The sequence below is a fragment of the Anolis sagrei genome, chromosome 3, assembly GCF_037176765.1.
Source record: "Anolis sagrei isolate rAnoSag1 chromosome 3, rAnoSag1.mat, whole genome shotgun sequence".
Classification (NCBI taxonomy): Eukaryota; Metazoa; Chordata; class Lepidosauria; order Squamata; family Dactyloidae; genus Anolis; species Anolis sagrei.
In genome coordinates this window covers 95,055,754-95,083,326 of record NC_090023.1, presented here as the reverse complement: position 1 = coordinate 95,083,326, position 27,573 = coordinate 95,055,754, and the positions used below count along the sequence as shown (strand labels likewise).

Sequence of the window (27,573 nt, the reverse complement as noted above, 5' to 3'; positions counted from 1 at the left end):
CATTTTCCTACTTCCAACAGACCTTACTACCTCTGAGGATGCTTGCCATAGATGCAGGCGAAACGTCAGGAGAAAATGCCTCTAGAACATGGCCATATAGCCTGGAAAAACCTACAACAACCCAGAATGTCATTTATACTTTATTTAGAAAAAAAGGCTGATAGCTACCCAAAACAAATGTTTCATCTCATTTTATGTTTCTGGGTGTTACTGGCTAATACCCTTAATTCTACAGCTACAAATACCTCTGGGGACATGGAACATTATATTGAGAACAAAAACATCACAGAAATCATTCACTCTGGTTTATTTTTCCAATCTATCTGGATAAGAGTTAAGCCAATGGCTGATGCTCAGATGGTAGAACCCAAGCAAATAAGACATGAGTCACAGCTTCATATGTTACCAGTGAAATCAAATAAAGGAAATGTCAAACACAGCTAGATTCATATGTGCAGCTGGCCCACTGAAATCGATATTGCATTGATACCAAGCTCTCTACACTAAGTATGACTAAGTCTAAATTTCCAACACAATATATTTGAAACAGAGCACAGGTTATGACAAGCTCGGAACTCTAACTTGCTTACTGTTTGATATGGCTGCCATTTTCACCATAACAGAAGCAGAAGATACTTTTCTTTTAAATATTAGAACAAAAAGAAGAAACCATAGATACAGGCAGAGTATAAACAGTCTGCAGGTAACACTGAGTAGCTTCCTTTTCCCAATTTTAGTGTTTCTGTGACAAGAAAATCAGGAGTTTTCATCTATCCTTTTAAGTTAGCACTCAGCATTGCATCCAAATCATAACTCACTTTGAAATCTTAATGATTGTTGATGAAAACAAGATAGTTCCACAATGGCTTGAAAACATAGTTAGTTTCTAATGATAGAAGCCAAGTATAATTTTGACATCAATAATTAAAACTAGCATAAAATCGAGGCACAGTCTTCTGGAACTCCTTTATCACATGACAATTCTGGGAAAGGATGGCATGTGTACCTGTAAAATGAAACCATGGTTTAATGTTCTATGTGAATCCAGCTACTAAAAATGCAATTCAATGGAATTTTAAGCAACTCCTTGTTGTTAACTTTGACGGTTGCTATTTAGAGCTAGAAAATAAGATCTCCTGGGGAAACTTACCAGCTTCAAGTATGTCAGGATGACAAAGCATCCCCAATCACACCATCTATTGACTACTAGACCTTTCGGGAGGAAAGGAAAAATATTGTGACAACAACAAAGGGCAAAATCCTTGATTATAGGTGAAGAACACTAATGTTTGCTTCTAAGAAAAAGTGAACCTGGCTGCACTCCAAGAAGAAAACAAAATCCTACTGTGGATTAGAAAGAGCCTGTGGTCTCAATGAAGAAAGATGTTGAAGTATCAATTTATGATTTCTTTTCTTTAAAAAAATAGATTTTTGTACAGGAATGGGAAGTCAGAGTCCTGGAGTCAAAAGCAAATCTGGGTGTAGTTGGAATCAGTAGAATTGTACTGGCTCAGATTCTGACTTCAAAAATAAAAATAATTTTACATATAACATTGTACAGATATTATACCTTTTACAATTATTAACTCTGTAGTTTATTGCAGATTAAATTTTCAGAAATTTGGGAAAGTTTTCACATTCTGAAATTTTCAAATAAATATATTTATGTGATAGCAATTTAGTGGAGTAAAAGCTTTGTGCTACCATTTTTACAGTAAATTTACTCCAATAACATACATTTGCCATCTATGAAGTTGTTAAAATCAGAATTGAATAGCAGAAAAAATAGAGGGTGTGAGACTAAAGTCTGATGTACCAAATCAACTACTTTTGTTAAACAATCACCTTTAAATGGAGCCCCCAGTGGTTGTGCCGGCAGGACTGCTGGCCAATCAGCAGTTCGAATCCAGGGAGAGCGGGTTGAGCTCCCTCTGTCAGCTCCAGCTCTCCATGTGGAAAATGAGAGAAGCCTCCCACAAGGATGGTAAAACATCAAACAGACCGGGTGTCCCCTGGGCAATGTCCTTGCAAATGGCCAATTCGCTCACACCAGAAGTGGCTTGCAGTTTCTCAAGTCCCTCTTGACACACACACACAAATCCTTTAAATGTGCTGTAAGTTATTTCAGGAGCCTGGTGTGTTAGCTAAAGCAATGGAGAAAACTTTAGAGGTTACAGCTAAATATCGCAGAACCTAAAACTCTCATTTCTATAATATCCGTATTTACTCGAGTCTAATGCACCATTTAATCTAATGCACGCCTCAATTTTCAAAACCCTGAAACCAAAGAAAGTATTTGCCCGTGAATGTAAAATGTGTACTCTTTGTAACATGCTCATTACAATTGCTTCCTTCTTAGAATTCCTTAAAAAAAACAACCCAATAATTGTGTTGGAACACCACAGCTTTAGGCAATGGAAAAGAAACCTTGGGTGCATCTATGTTTTAGAATGAATCCACTTAAATTGCCTTGGTTCAATGCTATGGAGGCTGTATTTTTGCAAGGCCTTGAGACTCCTCTGCCAAAGAATGCTAATGCACCCATAAAACTACAAATTCCAGGATTGCATAGCATTGAGCTATGACAATTACATTACACATAACATCGCTCATAGAGAAGCTCCAGGTGCCCTTGAAGCAGATTCCCCTATTGCTTTGTCTCAGCACTAACATTACCCTATTATGAGAATCTAATGCACACCCTAATTTTGATAAGGTGATTTAGCCAAAAAGGCAAGTGTTATATTCAAGTGATTAGAGTAGGTCTGCCTACAGACAATGGTCAATATATTCGGCTAGATTTCTGTACTTCACACTCCATTTCCAATTCCTCAAAATGTGTATCACTGAAATCCTGAAGAAGAGATCTTGTGAACATGAAAACTTACTAAATAGTGATATTTTAGTGATCCACTATGGCAAATGAGGTGAGGTTAGTGGCCAATTTCTGGTATGTTGAAGTTCCTGAGGGTATTTTTGGGATGAGGGGGGTTTTGATATTTTTAAATGTTATTACAATTAAAATGCAACCAGATCTCAAACAGTGTAATTTTCATTATTCATAAACATATTTTTCCAATATGTTGGAAAAAACATATTTTATTCAAGAAGATGTGTATAGGATATAGTGTTATGAATTGCACACATGCCAATCACCATGCAAAGAGATGTTGTGGCACCTTTGGCACTATTGGAGAGAAGCCGGTAGCATAAGCTCTCATAAGCTTAAGTCTACTTCATCAGAAGCATGGACCGAAGTGTCTATGAACAGACTTTTATGGATATGAATGAGAACGTAGTATGAGAAGTAAAGCTTATTCTATCAGCTTCTTTCTCTCTGTTTCAAAGGTCCTTCAAAATCCCTTTGTATACTGATACAGACTAACTGGCTATGTCTTTGAATTCTATACCTTCTTGTATGTACTATAGCAAGTCCTCATATTTGGATTAGACTGCACACACTCTGTACTCAAGAAGGTCAAAACAACAGTGGAGTAGACCTTATGCTCTGATCCTGCTATGAATTTCTTAAGCGTACAGGATGATAAGTACCCATTGTGCCTTCAGCACCAAGAGGAGACTGTCGCATCAATGGCTTTTGAGGAATGGGTTTAGAGATGTAAAATGTTCTGAAAAATTTAAAGCCGTGGAGAAAACTGTTTTCTTCTCCTAATGGTAACAGTGTTAACAGACATCTTGAAAAAACTACAGTATGAGTACGATTTACAGACTGAAAGCCAACTTGTCAGTTTAGGAATATAAAATGCAGTATTTACTTTGGTATAAAATTATTATAGTACTTATTCAGAAAACAATTTAAAATGTAATTTAGGTCCCCCCCCCCCCTTTTTTATACAAGTAGAGCTACAAAGGTCAGAACCGTAAATTCCTTAGTTTTGTGTAAGCAGACATACAGCAAGCAGTCACATAAAAAGAACTATAAGAATAAAATTGAGATTAAGAATTGTAATCAGGTGAAGACAAAGAGACAAAGTTGAAGTACTTTGGCCACATCATGAGGAGACAGGAAAGCCTAGAGAAGACAATTATGCTGGGGAAAGTGGAAGGCAAAAGGAAGAGGGGGCGACCAAGGGCAAGATGGATGGATGGCATCCTTGAAGTGACTGGACTGACCTTGAAGGAGCTGGAGGTGGTGACGGCCGACAGGGAGCTCTGGCGTGGACTGGTCCATGAGGTCACGAAGAGTCGGAGACGACTGAACGAATGAACAATCGGGTGAAATTCTTTATGTGGTAAGATTATAATGGTCTGTTACATATGCTTTCTTAAACAAAAGTATGGGGAGGGCCTATTTTATTCATTATTCTTTGAAAAATATTCCAATTCCTCCAGATATCAAAAAAATGTTTCAGATCTCCCAATTTTCCAGTATTTTATGTCTTCATGTGTGCTTCTGGAAGCAAGAAGGGCTGGAGTGAGAACTATAAATTAGTGGCATTTTCACTGATTAATAGTTCTCTCTCCAGACCTCTTTGCTTCTTCTTGCTGAAAACCGGGGAGCCATTTGGAACAGCATGGTAAGTATTTAATAGAAGAACTATAAATTAGGGGTGTGTGAAACAGCACAGAATCTGTTCTGTTTTTATGTGTGTCTCCCCCTCGTTGTCCCTCCCCCAGTTCTGTTTTTGGGAAGATTCATCCCAAAATGGAAACGGAACTCACGGTTCTGAATTATGAATCTGAGCAGACCCCTTTTAATTTCCCCGGAATCTTCTTGAAAACAGAACGGGGCATCCGAAATTTGAAACAAAAACAGAACAAAAACAGAACAGATTTCCACACGCTTACTATAAATCCCCTCCCCTCTTTTTGTTTCAGAGATCCTTCCATTGGACCAATGAGTCTTCTTTCAGCAGACATAATTGGTTATACTATGTTAGCCTCACTATGCAATTTACATACAACAGTAAAATCCAATTGACACAAAGCTCTCATCAGGTACCTTTATCACAATGACAACATTTATTTCTTCTTATATCAAGACAAGAGTTCTTCCATAGGCACCAACTACTGAATTTATGCAGAAATTGCCAAGAATAATATTTTTAATGGACATAATCACCACAAGGTGGCATTGTCCTATAATGATACATTCTTTTAAGTATACCACCAGGCAGGGAAATATATAACCACAGGACTAGCATTTCTTGAATACTAACTCAAAATGTCCTGTATTTCTGTCTCCATCATATAAATTTATAAGAATCTATGGTCCCATATTCTGCACTGAAATGTCACCTGAGAGAGAGATTTCCTCGGGTGGAACCAAATGTATAATCTCACACTAAATAATAGTATTAAAATATGTCCTGCTTTAAAGCATTTCACACCACTTTTTAGAACTTTTAGATGCATGAGGTGCTTCCACCACAGGCAAAATATGAATAAAAGAAAAAAAATGTAATATACAGAGAGAGTACCAGCTATTTCCCATCTCCTCCAATGCCCAATCCTATATGCCTTATACATTATGCCTCCCACCTCTAAATATAATAAATAAACTAAATCCAAAAAATACTAAACAACTCATGCACATGCAATTTACTCATACCAATGATCAATGCCTAGAAAGCAACTTAAATTCACACCTTTTCCTCTATAACTCAAAAAAGCAGGAATGGCTTACTAAAAGGTTTGGCATTTGCAAGGAAGTGAAATAATGATCTCTTCTAAAATGGTGCCTGTTTTGCATTGCCTATACAAATCTTTCTGTTTACAACTAAATGTTTTCCCACCACATTTTACTGAATTTGTCAGTAACTGAGAGAAATGCTCATAAACACATATAATCTTTCTGATATGTAAGTTATCTGGAAATCCAAAATGCTCCAAAATTCTCCCCATGATTGGCTAAGATAGTGACCCCCTTGGCTTTATGGTGATTCAGGGTACACAAACTTTGCTTTATGCACAAAATTATTGATACAAGTATAAGGTAGATATGAAACATAAATGAAATTTGTGCTTGGACTTGGATTCCATCTCCAAGATATCTCATTGTATATATGCAAATATTCCAAATCTGAAATCTAAAACATTTCTATTCTAACCCCAAACAATTTGAATAAGGGATACTCAAGAGGTACAACATAAATACTCCTAAACAAGCACAAGAAATGTAAATACAGCAAATCTATTTGTTATTTGAAGCGATGAATGAAAAACATTGGGATACAAACTATTTTGTTTAAGTTGTTATGTGTTTATGGCAACACTATCAAAGGAACACACACACACATTAACAACTTACAGAGTAAACAGAACACAAAACAATGAATATTTTACAAACACAGTACTCCACCACCAGGGCCTGAACAAGTATAATTTCCTTTGCCATACATTTAAGAGCCAACCAGTAAACAAATGTCATATTCAAAATTTCCTGACTAACAAGGTTGCATTGTTTTCCCTTATCACTCTCTAAAATATATTTGATGAAATCTGACCAATATGAATCAAATTCTGATCTTTTAATTTCTTCCCGGAACACCCTCATTTCTATTGATATTTATCATTTAAAGCAATGTCCCATACCTCCCCATATCATGCTTCCAGTGTGAGATTGGTTACTATCTTCCAATTTCTTGCGATTATAAGTCTCACCACTGTGAGTAAAATAATTACCAGTTCTTTTTTTCATTTCCAAGTTCAGCTTTGTGGCATCCATTAGTTATGCTAACCTAGCATCCGGGGCAATGTTTAATCCTATAGTGTTACCTATTTCCTTAAATATATTGTTCCAAAAACTCTTCAGCTGAGGGCATTCCCACCATAAATGAAAATATGTCCTTTTGTGCATGCCAAATCTCCAGCAGAGGTTACTTTGCTTCCTATCCATCTGGTGTAATTTTTGGCAAGATTTAACCAGAAGCTGTTACAATTGCTTTTTTCTAAAGTTGGGTGAGTGAGATCACCTAATGGGTTTAAATGATTAAGCAAGGATTTGAACCCTAGACTCCTAATCCAACATTTAAACCAATACAGCATGCTGGCTTTATTTAACCTCATTTAGGTATATATCTCTACCCAAAAATATGAACACTGAGCTAATGGGAAAAGACAAGCTAGCATTACATTTATATGCACGAAGAACAGGAGCCATGTTTTCAAGAAGTGATCTTGCTGAGCCATCTTCTTGAAAACATACCAATGATGTGTCAGACATTGTTATAAGCTTGTGGTGTTATTTTTCCCATGAGAAAGGTTTTAACAGATTATTCTCAACAACACCCCAGGTGAATGACCTATTTCACTTTCTTTGTTTTCATTCTGCTTGCTGCTTGTGGAAATGCTGAGTTTATGTATCTCAACAAAATTCTCCAAATAGCACCCCAGGACCAAACTTTATAGTACTGACACTATACCCACCCACTTTAACAAAGATTCCTGGTCTACTTTTCTGTTCCACTTAAGATACGCTAAAAGTCCATCCCATACATATGTGTGCACACAGTAAAAAAAAAAACCCTTTAGAGCCTGCAATGTCAAGTTTTAAAAGGTTGGGAAATTTACATTTCTTACATTCACAGCACAACTGTTCCTGCAGTTTATAATGGCAGTGGAAGGTTGGCTATTGAGCAGCCATGCTCTTTATGTGATAAGTAGGTGTTCAAGAGCTGTGGTATTTTGAAGACATCAATTAATTTGGGACTTGCACTAAAAATGCAAGGCTTGAAAAATAAATTTATTCCAAATGATTGCTAAATACAAGAAAGAGTAGCTGTTCTTGTTTAACCTCTGTAAGCCTTTAATAAAAAGATAAAGGTTTCCCCTTGGCATTAAGTCTAGTCATGTTCGACTCTGGGGGGTGGTACTCATCTCCATTTTTAAGCTGAAGAGCCAATGTTGTCTGTAGACACCTTCAAGATCATGTGGTCAGCATGACTGCATGGAGTGCCGTTACCTTCCTAGAGAAGTGGTACCTACTGATCTACTCACAATTGCATGTTTTTGAACTGCTAGGTTGGCAGAAGCTGGGGCTAACAGCAGGAACTCACCTTGCTACCTGTATTCGAACTGCTGACCTTTGGATCAGCAAGTTCAGCAGCTCAGCGGTTTAACCCGCTGTGCCACTGCGGACTCCAAGCTTTTAATATCTCCAGTAATTTCAGAACTTCAACTTAAATGCATTAACCTGTCAAAGCAAAAGGAAATGTTACAGCTATCACAACTGTAGATTGTTTAGTGCATGTATTGTCCTATAAACACAACATTCGGCCTTGCCTTTTGAGGGACTTAATCCCATTTCTCCGTTTGAAATAAGAAAAAAGATAATAAAGTAGGTAAAAATTGATAATAGAACAATAGTGTTCAACAGGTGTGCGTTAAAATGAGTTGAATTGTATTTTTAGTATATATTTAGAAACAAAATCAATTTAGAAGCTTACTTGAAGGGCATATTAAAGAGTAATCCTGAATATACCTAGGTTATATAAGAAAGAAGGCCCTTCTTTCCAAGTTAATATGTATAAGATGGGTTTTTTAAGAGTCTGAACAATTTGTTCATGGTCTAAAATGATATACTAAGAATGGCTTTCTATCATGGGAAATTACTGAACATCATGGGCAGCATTCAGAGTTTTGGATATGTATGTAAAGCAATTGCACTGAATTGCAGGTATGCTTTCTTGTTGTGTCCTCAATAGCTTATATGCACACAAAGCTAATACTCCAAGGTTTTGTTCCAGCAATCTTTTTATTAAAGCACAAAACTTTCACAGATGAATTTCTTCATCCTTGGAATGACATTGAGCAGGAAGCACTTTCCCAGTAATCACTTTAAGCACAGCCAAAAATCACACAGAAGTCTTGCATGGTGGGTCTAAGAATCCATCACACCAATTGCTTCACTTTAGAAAAAAAGAAGCGGAGGCTGAGAGAAGTAGTTTAGGGGTTTTAAAAAATTTGTTCTGCAAATCTATATGTGGATATTCCCAAGTCATTTATGAATAAGAAAAGGTAGCTAAGGAATACATTCTATTTCATTCCTTGCACACATTCAACCAATTCTGCTGTGGGGAAAAGCCCATATATTTTTTCTTTAGAAAACAAAAAAAAATGCCCCCTCCATTTGTAGAATATTTTAATTTACTGTATATACTTGAGTATAAGCCTAGATTTTCAGCCCCCTTTTTCGGCTGAAAAAGCTCCCCTCGGTTTATATTTGAGTTGAGATTATTTATTATTTTACTCTGTTATTAGTATTTTATTACCTTTATTATTTTATTCTATTATCATTATTATTATTGTTATTATTATTATTGCATTTATTATTTTTCTCTATTTATTATTATTATTACATATATTATTTTACTCTCTTCATTATTATGGGAAGGATAGGTGAGCACATTTACATGGAAGAAGGTGAGAATAATGGTTTAATCGGAGTTGGACAGTCTTATCTTAAATTACAGTTTTATGTAAATATCCAAAAGTATTTAACACACTGAAGTCTCAATTAATGTAATTTTATTGGTATCTATTTTTATTTTGCATTTCCCACCCTCGGCTTATACTTGAGTCAATACATTTTCCCAGTTTATTGTGGAAAAATTAGATGCCTTGGCTTATATTCGGGTCGGCTTATACTTGAGTATATACGGAAATTCAATGATGAGACTGAAAATCTGGGTTCTTTTTATGTATCATTCTTAGTTTATAGCTCTAATGAGCAAGGAAGAATGACCACTGAACCATGCATTAGACATTTATTATGAGTGCTTAAACACACATTGTTTAATTTGAGGTGCCAGAATGGAGGAGTGGTTTGAGCACTGGACTATGACTCTGGAGACCAGAGTTTGATTTCCTCTCAACCATGGATACCCACTGGGCGACCTTGAGTAAGTCACACTCTCTCAACATCAGAAGAAGGCAAAAACAAATAATAGTAATAATAATAACAACAACTTAATTTACATCTTCCCAGAGGGACTCAGGGCAGATTCCAAACATAAAATGCAAACATTCAGTGCCCAAATACAACAACAATACACCCATAACAACGAAATTTAGCAACCCAATGTATAAACACGAATTATGACTTAACTACTAAAATTAAAATTTTAAAAATGCAGTCTGTTATATCAGACATAAGACAAAACATTAACCATCGAACAGAAGCATCAATTTCCCTGTTCCTTGGGGGAAAATAGATTGATCATTGCTCAAGATATCAATCGAGCTGGTGGGGCGAACAAGGCATGGATACGGATGGTAGCTATTAATCAGAGGTATAATTAAAATATTACCAATTCCTTCTCCTCCTCCTTGTAAGCCAGTGAGCAAAGGCATGTCTTCAACTGTTTCTTGAAAGCAAGCCCCCTCTGAAGACATCTTGCCATGAAAACCCCATGATATGTTTGCTTTCTAAAGTAAAATATATCAGATCATGAATACTTGAGTTATGCTGTGGTAACAAGCATAGAAAATGGTATCTAATTGGGGAGGGGGGGGGGTCTAATCCATAGAATAATTGATGTTTAACTGTGCTTTCACACAGACATTGAGGCTTCATGAAGAGATGAGAGTTTATTTATTTATTTATTTATTTATTGCATTTATTAACCGCCGCTCTCAGCCCTAGGGCGACTCGTGGCGGTGTACAATACAAAAAAGACACTTTACAAAGCAATCAGGACAACAAACTAACATCACTAATACACAACATTTAAATTACACTAAAAATCCGCTGCGTCATATTATGGAATCATAATCAATCTCGTAGTCGTAAATTCATTCTGGTTGTCATTTCCAGTAACATAGCACTCAGTTGAAAGCCTGCTCGAAGAGCCACGTCTTCAGGCCCTTACGAAAGGCCATGAGGGAGGGCGCCTGTCTGATGTCAGCAGGGAGGGAGTTCCACAGCCGGGGGGCCACCACCGAGAAGGCCCTCTCTCTCGTCCCCGCCAGACGTGCCTGTGAGGCAGGCGGGATCGAGAGAAGGGCCTCCCCAGATGATCTCAAGGTCCTCGTGGGCTCGTAGGCCGAGATGCGGTCCGTAAGGTATTTTGGGCCGGAACCGTTTAGGGCTTTGTAGGATAACACCAGCACCTTAAATTGGGCCCGGTAGCAAATCGGCAGCCAGTGGAGCTGGAACAACAAGGGCGTTGTGTGCTCCCTGCGTCCTGCTCCTGTTAACAACATGGCTGCCGCGCGCTGGACGAGCTGAAGCTTCCGGGCCGTCTTTAAGGGCAGCCCCACGTAGAGAGCGTTGCAGTAGTCAAGACGGGATGTGACCAGAGCGTGTACCACCGTGGCCAAGTCAGACTTCCCAAGGTACGGGCGCAGCTGGCGCACAAGCCGAAGCTGTGCAAATGCTCCCCTGGTCACCGCTGAAACCTGGGAATCCAGGCTCAACGATGAATCCAGGATCACACCCAAGCTGCGAACCTGCGCCTGTTACATGTTAGTTGTTTGTTTATGTTTATAAACCATCCAATCTGGGATGGCATAGAAACAGAAATGAAATGTTAAGTTTAGTTATATTTTTCTTTTTCTGATTTCTCCTCCAGACCAAACAAGCAATATCACAATGCTTTCTAATGATGTGCAAGCCAAGATTTTGCTGAGTGGGTATTAATTCCAGAATGATTTTCTTGTGCTCATCTTGTCATAGGCCCTATCTACACTGACAATTTAATCCTGTTTCAAACCAGTATTGAAGAAAGTGGTTTCACTGTGCAGAGGAAATCCTGGAACCAGTTTGAGGCCCTGATGGTGATTACACAAACTATAAAGCAGTGGTGCACATTATGGGCTTTCTTTTGCACACTTTTATGGAAATTTGCTGTCTAGCTGCCACAATTTAAAACAAGCTTTGAAATGCATTAAATGGACAGTGTAGATGGGGCTTTAGTCTGAGGCACTTCTGGAATTATTAGGTGTGAATCATTGGTGAATCAGACTGCAACTGAGGAAATGAAAATAAGGAATTCTAAGGTAGGCTGTCCCGGAAATTTATAAAGACTGAAAAATATTTATGTATGACTTTCCTTATCCCTTGCATTTCGCACAATTGAATCCTAGGCTCTCCAACAGTAGTTTATAAATTGCAGTTTACAATCACCTTATAATTGCACTAAATTCATGGCTGCTGTCTACTGCCCTGGTATTAGATAAGATACTTTGCCCTCTTTATGTAATAAATACTTTGCCAATGTTAATAAACTGTACAGCGTATGTGGCCTTGTAGCCAAATGAAGCACATTAATATATACTAATAATAATAAATATATCCTTGCCATATCACTGAACAATTATATGCAAGTACAGTAAGGGGAAAACATGGGAGCCAAACCATCAGGCTAGCATTAAAAGGAAGATTATTTTGAGACCACGAAGAAGATTTTAAAAGAAAGGTTGAAGCAAAACATGAAAAACATTGAGGATTCAAAGATTTCTGCAGGCTCCACTCGAATAATAAATTATAGAACAATAAAAAATAATGCTAACAGAGCATTTCCTTGCTTTAGTGGTTCTTTTTGTAAGGCACAGTTGTGACAAGGGCTAAGGCAATTAAAAAAGGAACTTCAATTTTACTGAGAAGATCAATGCTCTGAATTGTTTTAAAGAAAAGGATTTATTTGTTGCAAGCCAAAGCACAATATACATCCTAAAGCATTTTATGAAAGAATTCCAGTAAATTAAATATAACTATTCCAGACTTATTCTTGTTCACATCCACAAAAGCATCCTGGGCCTTGAAAAGAGGGAGCACTAATTCAGCTTGCCCCCACCACTGTCCCACAGCTTTCAAAGTATGATATGTACAATGAGCTCCATAAAACAATACAGTGACTTGCTAATCTAAAGATAATGCTTTTTACCAATATCTGTATTGTTTTACATTCATATCATGTAGAGAGTGAGAAGGCCACAAATCATGATTTATTATTCTCCTTCATATTTTTTTCAAGTTTCTTGTGTACAAACAAAAAAAGGAACATCCCAAATATGCATGTTATTATTCTTTCCTCAGTGTATCACTGTTTACTATATATGCTCATGTATACATTGACTTTATGTATAAGTTTGAGGGCAGGTTTGGGGGCTCAAATTGCAGATTGTGCTATGAGACTTGTGGATATTGAAGGATAAAACTTAGGTGCATGAGAAGAACAAGGAAAGCAACCTGCCATCATTATGAACTTGGAGTTTAAGATTATCTGGGGAGGCCCTTCACTTGGTCCCGCCTCCTTCACAGGCACAATTGGCGGGGATGACAGACACGGCCTTCTCAGTGGTGGCCTCTCAACTTTGGAATTCCCTCCCCAGGGATATTAGATCAGAGCTCCCTCGTGACCTTCTGAAAGAGAGTAAAAACGTGACTCTGACCAAGCCTTTGGAGAATTTGTGTAATAGATAGATATGGAATGAATTGCAATGACCATAGGAATGACCCAGATTATACTTGTGGATTATTTGATCAATTGTGAATGTATTGTTTTAAATGTTTTAATTGTTTTAATGTATTTTATTATTATTCTTTAAAAGCTCATTTTAACTGTATATAGTTTTAAGGCATCAAATAGTTGCCTATGTGTAAACCCTTTCAGTCCCTCTGGGGTTGAGAAAAGCGGGGTAGAAATGTTATAAATAAATAAATAAATAAACTCAGGGTGAAGGCAGTGACAAGAGGAAGAGGCAAGAACGCCTCCTTGGCCATGAAAGCAGGACTCGCAACCCATTCCCTCTTCCTTGAGAAAGAAATCCCTCATTCTTCACTTTTGTTTTATGGAGTTTTGGGGGGGGGGGGGGTGAGGTAGCATTCAACATTCAGCAACAATATGGAGGATCCCACAGAATGTGGAATGACTATTTCAAATGTATGTGATGATATCTCGCAAATCTTGCTGAGAGAACACCAAGCCTCACGAGGCTTATACAGTAAACCCCTATTAAAAATGGCTTGTCGCTTCAGGAGGTGACTTTGAGATGGAAAGGCAGAAAGTGTGAAAAGGTTCCTTATAATCCATTTTTTCTGCTTATGTAAAACAACCCCACATTGCTTTTGGTTTGAGAAGAGAATTCCATAATTCCAGTTTGCTTGTTATTTTAACCTAAGTATTTTGATTCTTATCTGTAAATTGGATATGTGAATTGCATATTTTACAGATGAATATGAATATTTTACACATTTTATGAATATTTCATGAATGAGGTGAGACCTGTGAGCTAACATGGGAAAAGGCAACCTTCTCCTGTGATAACCTAGGCAAACCCTCTGCTTTCAGACCCATGCATCATGTTTACATGTTAACAATATTTGGTGTCCTAGGAAGTAGTAAGTGTAGACTTTTAGTGTGAAATCAAAAGGCAAAACAATTCCACACAAAAAGCAAGCTTTCAAAGGGAGCTTAAAGAGCTACATGTAATTGGCAGTAAGTTTTAATGGATACAAGTAATGGGAGTTGCAATAGGGCAGTATAAATTAGCCCATTACACACAGCTTGCAAACCATACACACTGAGACATCTAAATAAAATACTTGTACGGAACTAGAAAATTAGCACACTTATTTACTGTTGCACAGTTTAATGGCAACTTGCATTCAGCAGTTCAGTGTAATCTCTTCAAGGGGCTGCATAAATCAGCATGTAAAAATCAGTTCCTGCTTGAGAATCTGAAACGCCTGATGCTCTCTGAGTCACCAAGATTCTAATGTTCAAAGTGATAAGAAACTGTAACTGCAAGGTATACAATAAACAGATCTGATTACTTCCACTAAGCAGTGAACAGAAAGCAAGAGAAAAAGAAAAATGTGCAATGATTTTTGTACAGATGCAAGGGGTGAAAGACAGCCGTGAGCTTGTGGTAGCTGAGAAGATGAGCAAGCGGAACTGTTTATAGCAAGACACACACACCTGCTCACATTCTTTGTCAGCCCATTTTTTACACCCAACTGTGCATACTGTGCTTACAGTTTCATATTTCCTCTGCTAGTCCCGATCCAGGAGTTACATTGGCTGTAGGAACAGTTATGTGTTTTCCTGCTCATCTTTTAAGAAAATGAGAATTAGTTCAAAGGCAATCTATGACATGTAGTCTAGAGGGAACTCTAGACTATATGTCTCTAGAGTTAGGAATTTGGTGATGTCTGGCCTTTCACCACTCAACTCAGAGAAGGGGAAGGTTCCTTTTAAAATGAATTAAGGTACATTACTTACATTGATTCATGGATAAGTTGACCCAGGTTTTTGGGGTCAACTTCCTGACTAACATTTCTATACTTATCCGTGTGTGTGTGTGTGTGTATGTACACACACACAAATGCAGCAAGAGAGAACATTTCTTACTAAAGCAAAGTATGTGGCTGTAATTCAGGAATGGGTTTCTGCAGTCCCAAATCAGGGATTGGGTTCTGAAGCAGCTGAGGTATTAAGAGAAATACTCCAATACAGTCTTCAATGAAAAGGACCAAAATTGTAAGGAGGGGGTTTACGATCCATTGCAATAGTAAATTCCCAATTATACCCAATTAATAAGTTCTCTGTTGTTGCTGCTGCTGATGATGATGAAGATAATGATTTTAACAATTTTGCTAATTTACTGCGGAGGCCTGGAGACATACATGTTTATTCTTTCTTGGCTACAACACTTAAAAAGTATAAATCAAATAAAATTACTTCAAATTCAACATGAAAAACAAAAATGTCATGAACGGTTAGATAATATCATATTCTGAATATTTAAAAGAGGTCATTTGTACTTGAAAGCATACACGATACCAAATGTCACAGGTAGAAAATCCATCATTTTCTAAACTTTTAGTATTCACAGTTATTAAAAAAAGTCTGGAAATGATTAAAACCTGTCTGTTTCTTTGCAGTAGAGTGCAGAAAATCAATTTGCATTTGCATTACAAACCATTATATATAATGCATAAAGAAAACCTTTGGCAATATTTTCTCTTGCTTTATTTTCCCCCTTTAAAATGTTTTCAAAGCTCTTGAGGAACTTGCTGTTAGCAAAATAACAAATGAAGGTCAAAACATGACCTGGATTACAGACCACTACATTTTCTATTACTACTATTCCTACCTTTTCTGGAAGTGGTGGTGGATTAAATCTTTTTGCACAAACTATAAACACATCAGGATGTGGCTTGCCATTCTTCACTTCAGGGTCATCCCCCAACACAATATGATGAAATAAATTAAAGAAGTCTTTGTGTCGACTTGTTTTCATTTCAAATGTCACTCGGGATGAGCTGGTGGCAACAGCTATGGGTATGTTCCGTTGATGTAAATGGCGGATTAGTTTTTCAACTCCTGTGACACAAAATTATATGAACCGATTAAAATATACAATGTTGAGGGGAGAAAAAAGAGGTGGCAAATTTACTGATTCTGTTCTCCCGTCCTTCCTTTCCATTCACACACAAACTTATTTTCTTTTCACACATTTATTTCTTTTCCTCCTTCTGCCTTTCCTATCCTAACTCATTTTCTTATTGAACACGTACGTAAGATGTATAATTAAAAAAATTCTGCCTATATTACTATCTCAGATAGGCACTAAAGAGTGAAAAACATTAGCCTTAAATAGAAAAGAGACATAAAGAAAAATGCTATTGCTCTCCAGGTGGGCTATACATTTAATAAATACAATTTTTTATGACATATATTGAGGGTGGAAGTTTAGGGCTAGTATGTCCATCCCATTCAAACCCCCTCACATATGCTTTTCAACATCTCGTTCAGGCCTCACAAATAGCATTATTATTATTATTATTATTATTATTATTATTATTATTACTCCCCTCTCCTCTTGGCTCAAGGCAGGTTACATCATAATTAAAACACATAAACATTGTAAAATTATAGAAATCTGCATATTTCTATAAATGATATATAGTAATGGGCAAGAATCACTTGGTGATCATTTGACACAATACAATTATCACATAACTGTGGTCTTCTTGTCTCCATCTCTTTATCCTTTGCTATACCTTACACCTACATAAATAAAGCAATGTAGGGAGGCGGCCTTACGTTGAATTGAACTGGTACATCTAACAACTCTGTGGTCTATAAAAAGCTCTCCAAATAGTTGGTTTGGGGGGGGGGGGTCTTTAGCCCTGGAAATGCTAAAGATAGAAGCTAGAACATTTGCAAAGTATGTGCTCTACCACTAAGTTAGAGTCCTTCTGTCCAGCACAATACACATTTCAGATACTAGGACATCCGCTCAAAAATTTCAGTGGCTTATAAGAAAAAAGGAATATGTTTGAAATGCTGTGCGCAAGTTATAAGAAAATGATTTTTTTAAAAAAATATAACCTGGATCCCTAGCTGCCCTAAGAAAAATTCAAAATTTGGAATAATGAAGCACTAGAGGATTACCAGACGCACAGCTATATGAACTGTGAAGTGATGCCTTCCTGCTTAAGGAGAAAATAATTCATAGGAAAGTAGTTCATCAAAAAGCAACAAATTGTTGGCTAATAAGTGGCTAATTAAAAAAGAAAGAGATTGATGTATATTCACTAAGTTTAGTCTAGTTTAGTAAACTGAAAGGTTTCACGTTTAAAAAAATCCTCAGCAACTTTAAATAATGATTAATTACACTTGTCAAATTAAGATCTCTGAAAACAGACATACAGTATTTGAAAGGAAAAAAAACAACTGACAGGATAGGAGCTTTTCTCATGGGACTACAGAAACTTTAAAAAAGGAAGTAATTCAGCATTTTCTATTTGGCAGTTTTGAAAAATAAAAGCATGATTAATTTGTAGTTCTTTAACTCAGGTTCCCTTGAGTTTTATTGGTGCTTCAGCTCCCTGCTCTTTCCAGTCTCTTGAATCTGGGATGTCAGAAATTATTTATTTTGTTTTCCGTCATCAATTTATTCTTCATTTGCACTCTCATTTTAAAGCACACACCCATTTTTTTAAAACGGGAATTATAATTACTAGTCATCTCTCTGGGCTAAAAGCAATTAGAGCATTATCACGAAAACTGAGGTTGTTTTTGGTAGTTGTGACAAATAACTTTAAGTAATTTCATTCAGATCTACACAATTATAGTATCTTAACAAGATTTTAACAGTGCCATGCTAAGGAATCCTGAGAATTGTAGGTGGATAAGGTGCTTGGCATTCTTTTCTAGTGACAGACCCTCCCTGAGCTCCAGAGAACCTGTGGAAGAGTAAATGGCAGATATATTAATTCTATACGGAAGAAAGACCAAGGTGATTTAATATTTTCCATTAGATTTGTGGTACATAATGTTTCCAGATATAAGCTGTGGAACTTTATAACTTCTTGCACATTTGGACACTAGAAAGGTTCTTTTCTTATAATAAGGAGTTTAGTGGGTTCTCTGAAACCCACTAAAACTTCTTGCCATAAGAAAATATCATCCTCTTGAACAGCATAATTAGGACATACAAATTTTACACAATGTTAAAGTCTCTTCTCTAGCAATATCTATTTTGAAAGGAAGTGTTCAATTGATAACATTTGTAACAGTGGTTTAACAAATTTCTACCAACTTTTTAACTAGGAGCTTGCAAAACAGTGGAGAAAAAAACAAAGGCCCATAGGTCCATGCATCAAAAATTAAGTAGCCTTTAAATCGCTTTTAAAACATTGTGTTCTCCTTCCAAGGCCAAAATTTTGTTTTCTAAACAGAAGCTTCTGTAAAGTTAATCTCATTCCTAATGTATTTTGAAAAACTAGGCTATTTCTGCAAAAATATTGCAGATAAGAGATGACTGATTAACAGTATGAGGGATTAATTTACATTTTACCAATGTAAATCAATGAATTAAACCATGTATACTAATAATTTGCTTTATCAATTAGAAAATATTGATTTGCAACTACATACAGCCTATTTACCTAGGAGCATAATGTAAAATCTTTGATCATACAGCCCACGTACGGTTTTTATTGAAGTCATATCTACATAAAGATAAGATGGGGTGATAGTAAAATTAATGAATTGGTTTTGGGCTTTCTGTTTTAGGTCTTTGTATGATAAGACGCTTCACTTTGTTGTCAAGTAAAAGAATAGTACAATCACAGGGGGCTCACAGTGATTGGACCAGAACACAAGGCCAAGAATAAATAGTCTTGCAAGATATGGAGACTTGTAAATATTCATAATTGATTATATGCATCCTCTAGTTCAGGGGTCCTGAAACTAAGGCCTGGGAGCCGGATACGGCCCTTCAAGGTCATTTACCCGGCCCTCGCTCAGGGTCAACCTAAGCCTGTAATGACTTGAAAGCACACAACAACAACAATCCTATGTCATCAACCAAAAGCAGGCCCACACTTCCCATTGAAATACTAATAAGTTTATATTTGTTATAATTGTTTTTCATTTAAATTATTGTATTATTTTAAAGTGTTTTTGCACTACAAATAAGATATGTACAGTGTGTATAGGAATTCATTCATTATTTTTTTTTCAAATTATAATCCGGCCCTTCAGCAGTTTAAGGGGCTGTGACTTGGCCCTCTGTTCAAAAGGTTTGAGGAACCCTGCTCTAGTTAGATGTCATAAACCACAGTACAGACTGAATATCTTTTATCCAAAATGTTTGGGACCATAAATATTCTGAATTATGGATTTTTATAGATTTTAGAATACTTGTATTTGCATATTTATATATTCTGAGACATCATTGTGATTGGAAACAAATCAAAATATGAAATTAATTTGGGCTTTATATATATCTTGACTATAACATGTTAGGATTGCATTTAGATTTCAGAGTAATCCTCACTTTGCATTATATTTAGATTTCACTAAACAGCAGGTTATATAGAGAACATACTTTTTTTAAAAAAAAAGTTTATCAGCATAATTGATGTATCTTGGCACAAGTTTGAGAATGAATGCCTGCAGCAATGCGTAGCATATACAGTAGAGTCTCGCTTATCCAACATAAATGGGCTGGCAGAACATTGGATAAGTGAAAATGCTGGATAATAAGGAAGGATTAAGAAAAATCCTATTAAATGTTAAATTACGTTATGATTTTACAATTTAAGTAGCAAAACATTATACTTTGTAAACAATCAACAGAAAAAGCAGTTCAATACATGGTAACATTATGTAGTAATTACTGTATTTACTAATTTTGCACTGAAGCATCGCAATGTATCAAAACAGCTGTGGATCCAGGCAGGAGGCAACCTGCATTGGATAATACACAACGTTGGATGAGCGAAGGTTGAATAAGCAAGACTTTATTATAGTAGGAATAGCCCTAATTCTGCCATATGTGCCATGAGTAGTGGTGAATTAGGAAGAAGTCAATATTCTGATTTCTTGTTACGTTGTAACTAATACTGCTATATGGAAATCACAGCTGTTAATAACATTGTATTCTCGAAGGCTTTCATGGCTATATGGCCATGTTTCGGGCTATATGGCCATGTTCTAGAGGCATTCTCTCCTGACGTTTTGCCTGCATCTATGGCATGCATCCTCAGAGGTAGTGAGGTCTGTTGGAACTAGGAAAATGGGTTTATATATCTGTGGAAAGACCAGGGTGGGACAAAGGACTCTTGTTAATAACATTTATATTGACATTAATGATATCATATGTTATGTGACTATTCTTCCCTCCATTTATTTTTTATATCTCCAAGTGAAGTGAGTTGTTGTAATGTGCCTTCATGTTGACTCTAATGTACAGCTATCCTATACTAGGGCTTTCTTCGTAAGATTTATTCAAACTTGTTTACCATTAGCTTTCTCGAATTTGTCCAAGGTCACTTAGAGGATTTCCATGGCTGAGCTGAAATTTTATATACGGTCACTGTGGTGTCACCCCACTGCAGTGGTGTCATCCTGTCCAGTTTGTATCTTCTGTACATCTCTAGAGATGCCACTGTTTTCTATGTAAAGATCATTAAAATAACTATCTGTTTTAAAACTAAGCATAGTTGGAATTTTATATAATGAATCAATTCAGGAGTTATGGAGGAGGGCAATATTCGGGAGATGTGAAAGATTGAGACTGACAATCAACTGTGTATGTTGTACGCAAAACTAATAAAATGATAAATAAAAATACTTTGGTGTAAGAAGCTGGTTTTGTTTATATGCACAGCAGAATAACAATAAAAGAATTTGGGCAGGGGTCAATAAACTGAAGACTGGCATCCCTCCCATTGCAGATTTCAGAAATATTGCCAGAAGGATCTTGTATATATATCTAGAACACTGATAAACTGTGTAGAGACAAACTTAAACATACAACTGAGTGTGATTTTCTGGAAAAAAGGAACTTTGTATTTGGGCATATATGACCAGAAGAATCAGACAAGATAAGGCACTCAATGGCAGTGACAGAGGTTTTGGAGGTCAGTGGAAATATCTTAGTGCAGGTTCTAATGTGTTATAACTAGTCATGTACATAGTTACAGCTGTCAAAATGTGAAACATCACATATTATTTTTTTCCTTGTGCAGAAAATGACAAACCAATTTGAAACAAAGTGCATCATGTTTATTTTGCCATTGTTGGAAACTATTAAGTGATATTTTAATGGCAATCTTCTTCAAAGCAATGAAAAAGAAACAAAGTCCAAGGAAAAGAAGTTATTATTTGATTGGAGCTACTTATCACTACTAAGATTTAATTTGATATGAACAAATCCGAATAAAGGAAATCCAACCTGGCATGAGTGAAGCTGTGGGAAACAGTTTCTCCTGTTTAATTTGACATTCATGCAGTAGCTCTTCTTTTGTTAATGGAAGATCCAGGGCATCTCGAATGATCTTTGCTCCCTCTAATGCTTTTTTACCCATTGCTAAGGATTTCACGTCCCAGGTATAGGTTTTCCCATACCGTTGACAGATTTCCTGGTACACAACTGTGTAAAGACGTTCAGTATCTGAGGAAATAAAACAAACCCACATTAGTGGCCATGTATCAGAAGAAAATCTCAACTTATTGGACAACTATCCCAATTTCAGATCCCAAACCCCAGAAACTGTCATCTAAAAACATTGTTGCTTGGCAGAGAAGACCTAAAGATTAAATCAGACAACTCTGGTCTTAAAGGACTAAGCCCTTTCCTCATGTGCTTTGTTTCTGAATAAAATAGTTTTCCAAATGTTATAGTTTTACAGCAAACACACCATGATATGCAAAAGCAGGAGTAATAGTTTTGCATTCACAAATAAAGATTGAAATCTGAAAGTGTCGAGCCAAGGTATTTCTCCAATCTTTCCTAATTAGGCAAAAATGATCCCATCCAAGATTTGAGAGATTTTTCTGTCTTTTTAAAATCCATCATCATTCCCTTTTAACCCAATCCCGATATTTGGTAGTAGCAATGCACCATCACACAAATCGGTGTGATGCCCATGAGGGCTAATAGCTTTATGCATATTTTTTGGGACTACAACATACAATTGTAAATTGAAGTCTGCCTTTCACAATTATAACTATATATGTGGAAGCAAAGCAATGCCTTAACTGGGTGATGATTTTTATCTTGCAACCCAAAATGACAAATGAACAAGGAAATTTGTTACTCAAGAGATGTCATTACATATGCTATTTAAACTATAAAGTAATTCATTTTTCCAGCCTTTGAACAAGACTTTAAAAATTCTTCAAAAGGTTCCAGAGTGTTCATAAAATTGCCAAGAGCTCCGCTACTTTTACATCTGGCTGTATTTACATTACAACTCTATAACCTATAATGAAGAGGGTTTAAGAAGAAGTAAAATTTCCTCAGGCCACATTCATGCACATAATATTTTTACCTAAGGACTCAGTCTTCTCTTGACTTTATTTCCAAAAAATCCCCAAGCAAATACAACCATGAAAATGTCCTCCCATTGAGGATCTCAAAAGAAAGTTGTGTGCGTATGCATTGCCTTTTCCTACTCAAGATTAGAACTACCAATCTCATCTTTTCGAATTTTGATTCATTTTTTCAACCAGCTGTATATGCTTTCCATTCATAAGACACAGAAGTGGTATAGGGTAAGACCCACTGCTTTTAACCATAGTGATAAAAACCAATTCCAATAATTCAATTGCAGTTTTTAACATGTATTTTATTTGATTTATGCTTACTACAATATGAGAATTTATATTCACTAATATTTCTGTTATGTTCTACTACCAATGTAATTATTGTTTGCATTTTCTCCCAATAATACTACTGATTTTTAAATATATATTTAAAGCTTATAAAGAGAGACAAAGGGTAGCATTCCAACAAAACTATGGGGAAAGGAAGAAGCTAGTTTTGACAGCATGCCTGATGGGATGTCAGCTGCAAAAGATTAGTAACATTTCACAGTGCAGTTAAGAAATGATGCTTTAGTTACTTGTGCTTTGCGTGTTAACTATTCTTGATATGTTAATCTTAACAGTTTATATGGTATAGTGGCTTGAGTGTTGGTCTAGTAATGCCAAAAGACTAGAGTTTGAATTTTTGCTCAGCCAAGGAAATCTACTGGGTGACTATGAGAAAGCTACGCTCTCTCAGTTCAAGAAGAGAGCAATGGCAACCTCATCTGAACAAAATTTGCCAAGAAAACCCTAGGACAGGGTCTCCAGAAGTTCGAAGTCTACCTGATGACACATAAAAACAACATATGTTGCAAATTTAGCCATAGAAAAGAGTATAATTTCATAATTAACGTGCTAAGAAGTTTCATTTTTGCAGGATGTTCAATATCCCTCAGGAGGAAACCTATTTTTCAAAATACTGCCTTTCCCCCTCTATGTTTCAAGCTATCATGAGTTAAGATGCACAAATTCTCTATTAGTTTGATGTTGTCTTTAAATATCTAAATCAAGTTTTGAAAGATCATAAATGATGTTATGAAACATGTAATCACTTCATATCAGTAACAAACACATGTAAAATGCATATTAGATGTAGCCCAATATTTTATTATCCTATGGCTCATAATGACCAACTAATTTCTCATTAATACTGCAGAGGAGATGCTATTTGGAAATGGCAAATTCTCATGATGTCTGCCAACAACTCACATATATTCCCTTCTTTCGGAAAAATAAATGTTCACATAAGTATGCACAAATCAAGGTTAAGAACTTTGTCAGTTTGTTCAGATGACTTCGCTTTAGACAATAAAGATGAACAATACTGAAAATGAAGTATGATACACAGATTCTAGATAACTTTCTGCTTCATAGGCACTGGAATATACAGTATTTTTTTTAAAAATAAACCTATCCACAAAAAGTAAGATGTCTAAACAACAAGGCAAATCTTCAACATTCTGGGCAGATTGCCTAGCATTTCCGAAATCAAAGCTTTGGAGATCCTGCTGTTAACTCGAACTCAGGTACAGCCAGTCTCAATCTGAGGACAAGTCAATCTCATATAATAATGACAGGATAATCCCTAAAGCAGAAGTAGTTATAAGTAAGGGACAGGAGATATTCAGAGAAAGCGTTAAGCACGTTGCCACTGTAATCACTGCTGCCCCAAAAGCACAGTAATGAAATAACATCATGTTTTTCCCAGTCAGCACAAATTCAAGTGACTTGGCTCTGAAAGCTGCCAAGACTGATAGCCCAAAGATGAAAACAAACAAACCCCCTGCAAAGACGTATCAATGCCACCAAAAAAATGTAAAGACTCAAGACTCATTGCTTTTTAACTCAAGCAATCTAACGAGGTTTCTCCTTCAGCTCCCTTGCTGAAGAAATATTCACAAATACTAAGAACTAACTGAATTTACACTGCTTCACACCACAGAGCCCTAACTGACTCTGCCCTCTTCTCAGGGTCTCTTCCTCCTGACTGAACTACTTTTCCAGAGTCCTATCTGACTCTGCTCCTCCTCTCAGGGTCTCATCCTCCTGACTAAACTACTTTCTCAGAGTCCCATCTGACTCTGCTCCTCCTCTCAGGGTCTCATCCTCCTGACTGAAAATTAACTGTCACTTTCAAACCTTTTTCTCCTTAAGCTCCGCCCACCTCCTCTTCTGCCTTGTCACCATGGCAACCTATCTCTCACAGCTAGGCCATGGCAACCAATGTAAAACATAAATACAGTTTAAACACAGTATAATAAACACTTTATAATAAACATTTCTCTACACCTTCCCCCCCAGAAAAATTATTTTTGGACCATTCTCAATCCTAGAATGGCAAAAATAATTCCACATATTATTCAACAATATATACATATGCATCAATTCTGAAAGGGAAACATATTATGGTTAAATACATTTCAATTACACATACATACAAACCTTTAACCTATGGAATCCTAGATAAGGCGTCCGCAACTATGTTTCGTTTACCTGAAACATGTTTAATTTCAAATATAAAATCCTGTAAACACAAACTCCATCTTAACAATTTGTTATTCGTACCTTTCACATTATCTAACCATTTTCATTTGTTGACATACTACATTTATCAGAATGCCATTTTTTACTTAAAATTTCCACAACCTCTCTTCTCTGTGGTTGGGACAATTCTATGTTCATATCTACCCGATCTAAATTTTTGTACTGTTCACGATCACCCTCCCAAAAAGAAAAGGGACCGGATTCCTCTTCCGAAACAACAAAACATACATTCGCAGACCTTACAACATAAGGCTTTAACATGTTTACATGGACTCTTCTTTCTACATTGGAATGTTCATCAAAAATATCATAGTTTATCTGGCTGTGCTTTCTGATGATCTTCCAGGGTCCAGACCAATCCAATTGAAGTTTGTTGGTTTTGCTGGGAGATAAAAATAAAACTTCATCTCCGATGTTGAAGATCTTTGGTTTAGCAGTAGAATCATAATAGTCTTTTTGTCTCTGTTGAGCCGCAAGTAAATGTTCTTGAGCAATGTCTCTAGCTAGCTGCATTGTTGCTTGAAGATCCTTTAAATACTCCGACACTGGAACTGGATCTGTCTCTGGACTTTCTTCCCAATATTCTCTTATCAGGTCTAACGGACCACGAGCTTTCCTTCCATATAGCAATTCAAATGGACTGTAGCCAGTACTGTCATGAGGGACGGTCCTGTAGGCGAATAACAGTTGTTGCAATTTGACGTCCCAGTCGTATGGCTTCTCTTGACTGTAAGACTTTATCATTTTGACTAAAGTCTTGTTCATATTTTCAACTAGTCCATTTGTCTGTGGATGATAAGCTGTTGAAGTCAGGTGTCGGATTCCACATAACTCAAGCAATTTCGACATAAGCCTGGAAGTAAACTGGGTTCCCAAATCCGAAACCAATTCTCTAGGATAACCAGTTCTTCCCCAAATGGATAACAGTGCATTTGCAATTGTTGTTGTCTCGATGTTAGTCAGAGCTACAGCCTCTGGATATCTTGTGGCGTAATCAATCATGGTTAAAATGTATCGGTAACCACGTCTGCTTGGTTTACAAAGAGGACCCACTATGTCAATGCCTATTCTGTAAAATGGTTCTCCAATTATTGGCATAGGCATCATAGGAGCTTTAACTTTATCCCTTCCAGTACTCAATCTCTGGCAGATGTCACAAGACTGGCAAAACTCTTTGATCCTCTGGAACATGCCAGGCCAATAAAAGTTCTTAGTGATTCTCTTCGTGGTTTTCCTCACACCCAAATGTCCACCTTGAGGGTTTTCGTGTGCCACCCTCATCAGCTGTTCTCTAAAACTTTGAGGCACTACAATTTGACTACATGTTATTGATCCTTCTGTCGAGTTCACACTTCTGGTTTCTCTATATAAGACACCATTCTTTAACACAAACTCGGAGGGCTGTTCTTTTGCCGATACTGTGGGGTTTTGAGCTAAAGCGAATAGAGGTTTAAGAGAAACATCGGCTCCTTGTTCCTGCCGAATCTCTTCAACTCCTCCCGTCCTCTTAACAAGCTCAGCAACTGTAGCGCTGGTTTCCGGACTCTCATCCCCATCCTGTTGTATGGCAAAACACATGGCTTTTTGTTCAGGGCTTTCGTTGTTACATTCTTTCTCCTCACACGCCATCCTCCAGCTTTCAATCTTCTTAGCAAAATCATTTCCAATTAAACATTTGTATGGTATGTCAGGACTGACTGCAAAATCCCACATACCCTTCCATCCTTCATATTCTATTGGCAAAGTCACTACTGCTGTTGGTATCGCAGGTCCTAAACCTTTTAATCTTATTTCAGAGGTTGGCTGCAGAAATTTCTGAGGTATTATTTCGGGGTGCACTATACACACTTCGGAGCCTGTATCTCTAAGTCCTTTCCTGTCTTTGTTATCAATAGAAATGGTTTCTAAGTAATCCTTAGATGGGCTGCCTGACAAGATGAACAAACATTGTTTCTCTTGAGGCTCTGAGCCTGAACTCTCCTTTGAAACAGTATCTGGTTCTGCCTTTGGTGTTTCTTTCATTTTATTCACAAAGAGGGTTGTTTTCTCTTTCCTTAACAGGGGACATTGATATTTTATATGGTCCAATTTTCCACATTGAAAGCACCGTCTTTTTACCTCAGGAGCAGTTTGTCTTGTTACACTCTGCCTCCAATAGATGGTGTTTTCTAAGTCAGAGCCCTTTTCTTGCTGTGGGCGCGTTTGTTGTGGATAAAATGGCTGCCTGTTTGTT

The 27,573-nt window shown here is 36.8% G+C and overlaps 1 protein-coding gene across 1 annotated transcript in view; it reads right to left on the bottom strand.

Moving 5' to 3' along the window:
* PUDP (pseudouridine 5'-phosphatase) overlaps window positions 1-27,573 on the bottom strand; it is an 84,238-nt gene that overhangs the window by 23,071 nt on the left and 33,594 nt on the right. Inside the window, exons 2-3 of the mRNA XM_060769911.2 lie at window positions 21,661-21,879; window positions 16,063-16,292 (exon numbers count right to left, since the gene is read on the bottom strand). Of these exons, the coding sequence (XP_060625894.2) occupies window positions 16,063-16,292; window positions 21,661-21,879 (449 nt within the window). The remainder of the gene's footprint in view (window positions 1-16,062; window positions 16,293-21,660; window positions 21,880-27,573) is intronic.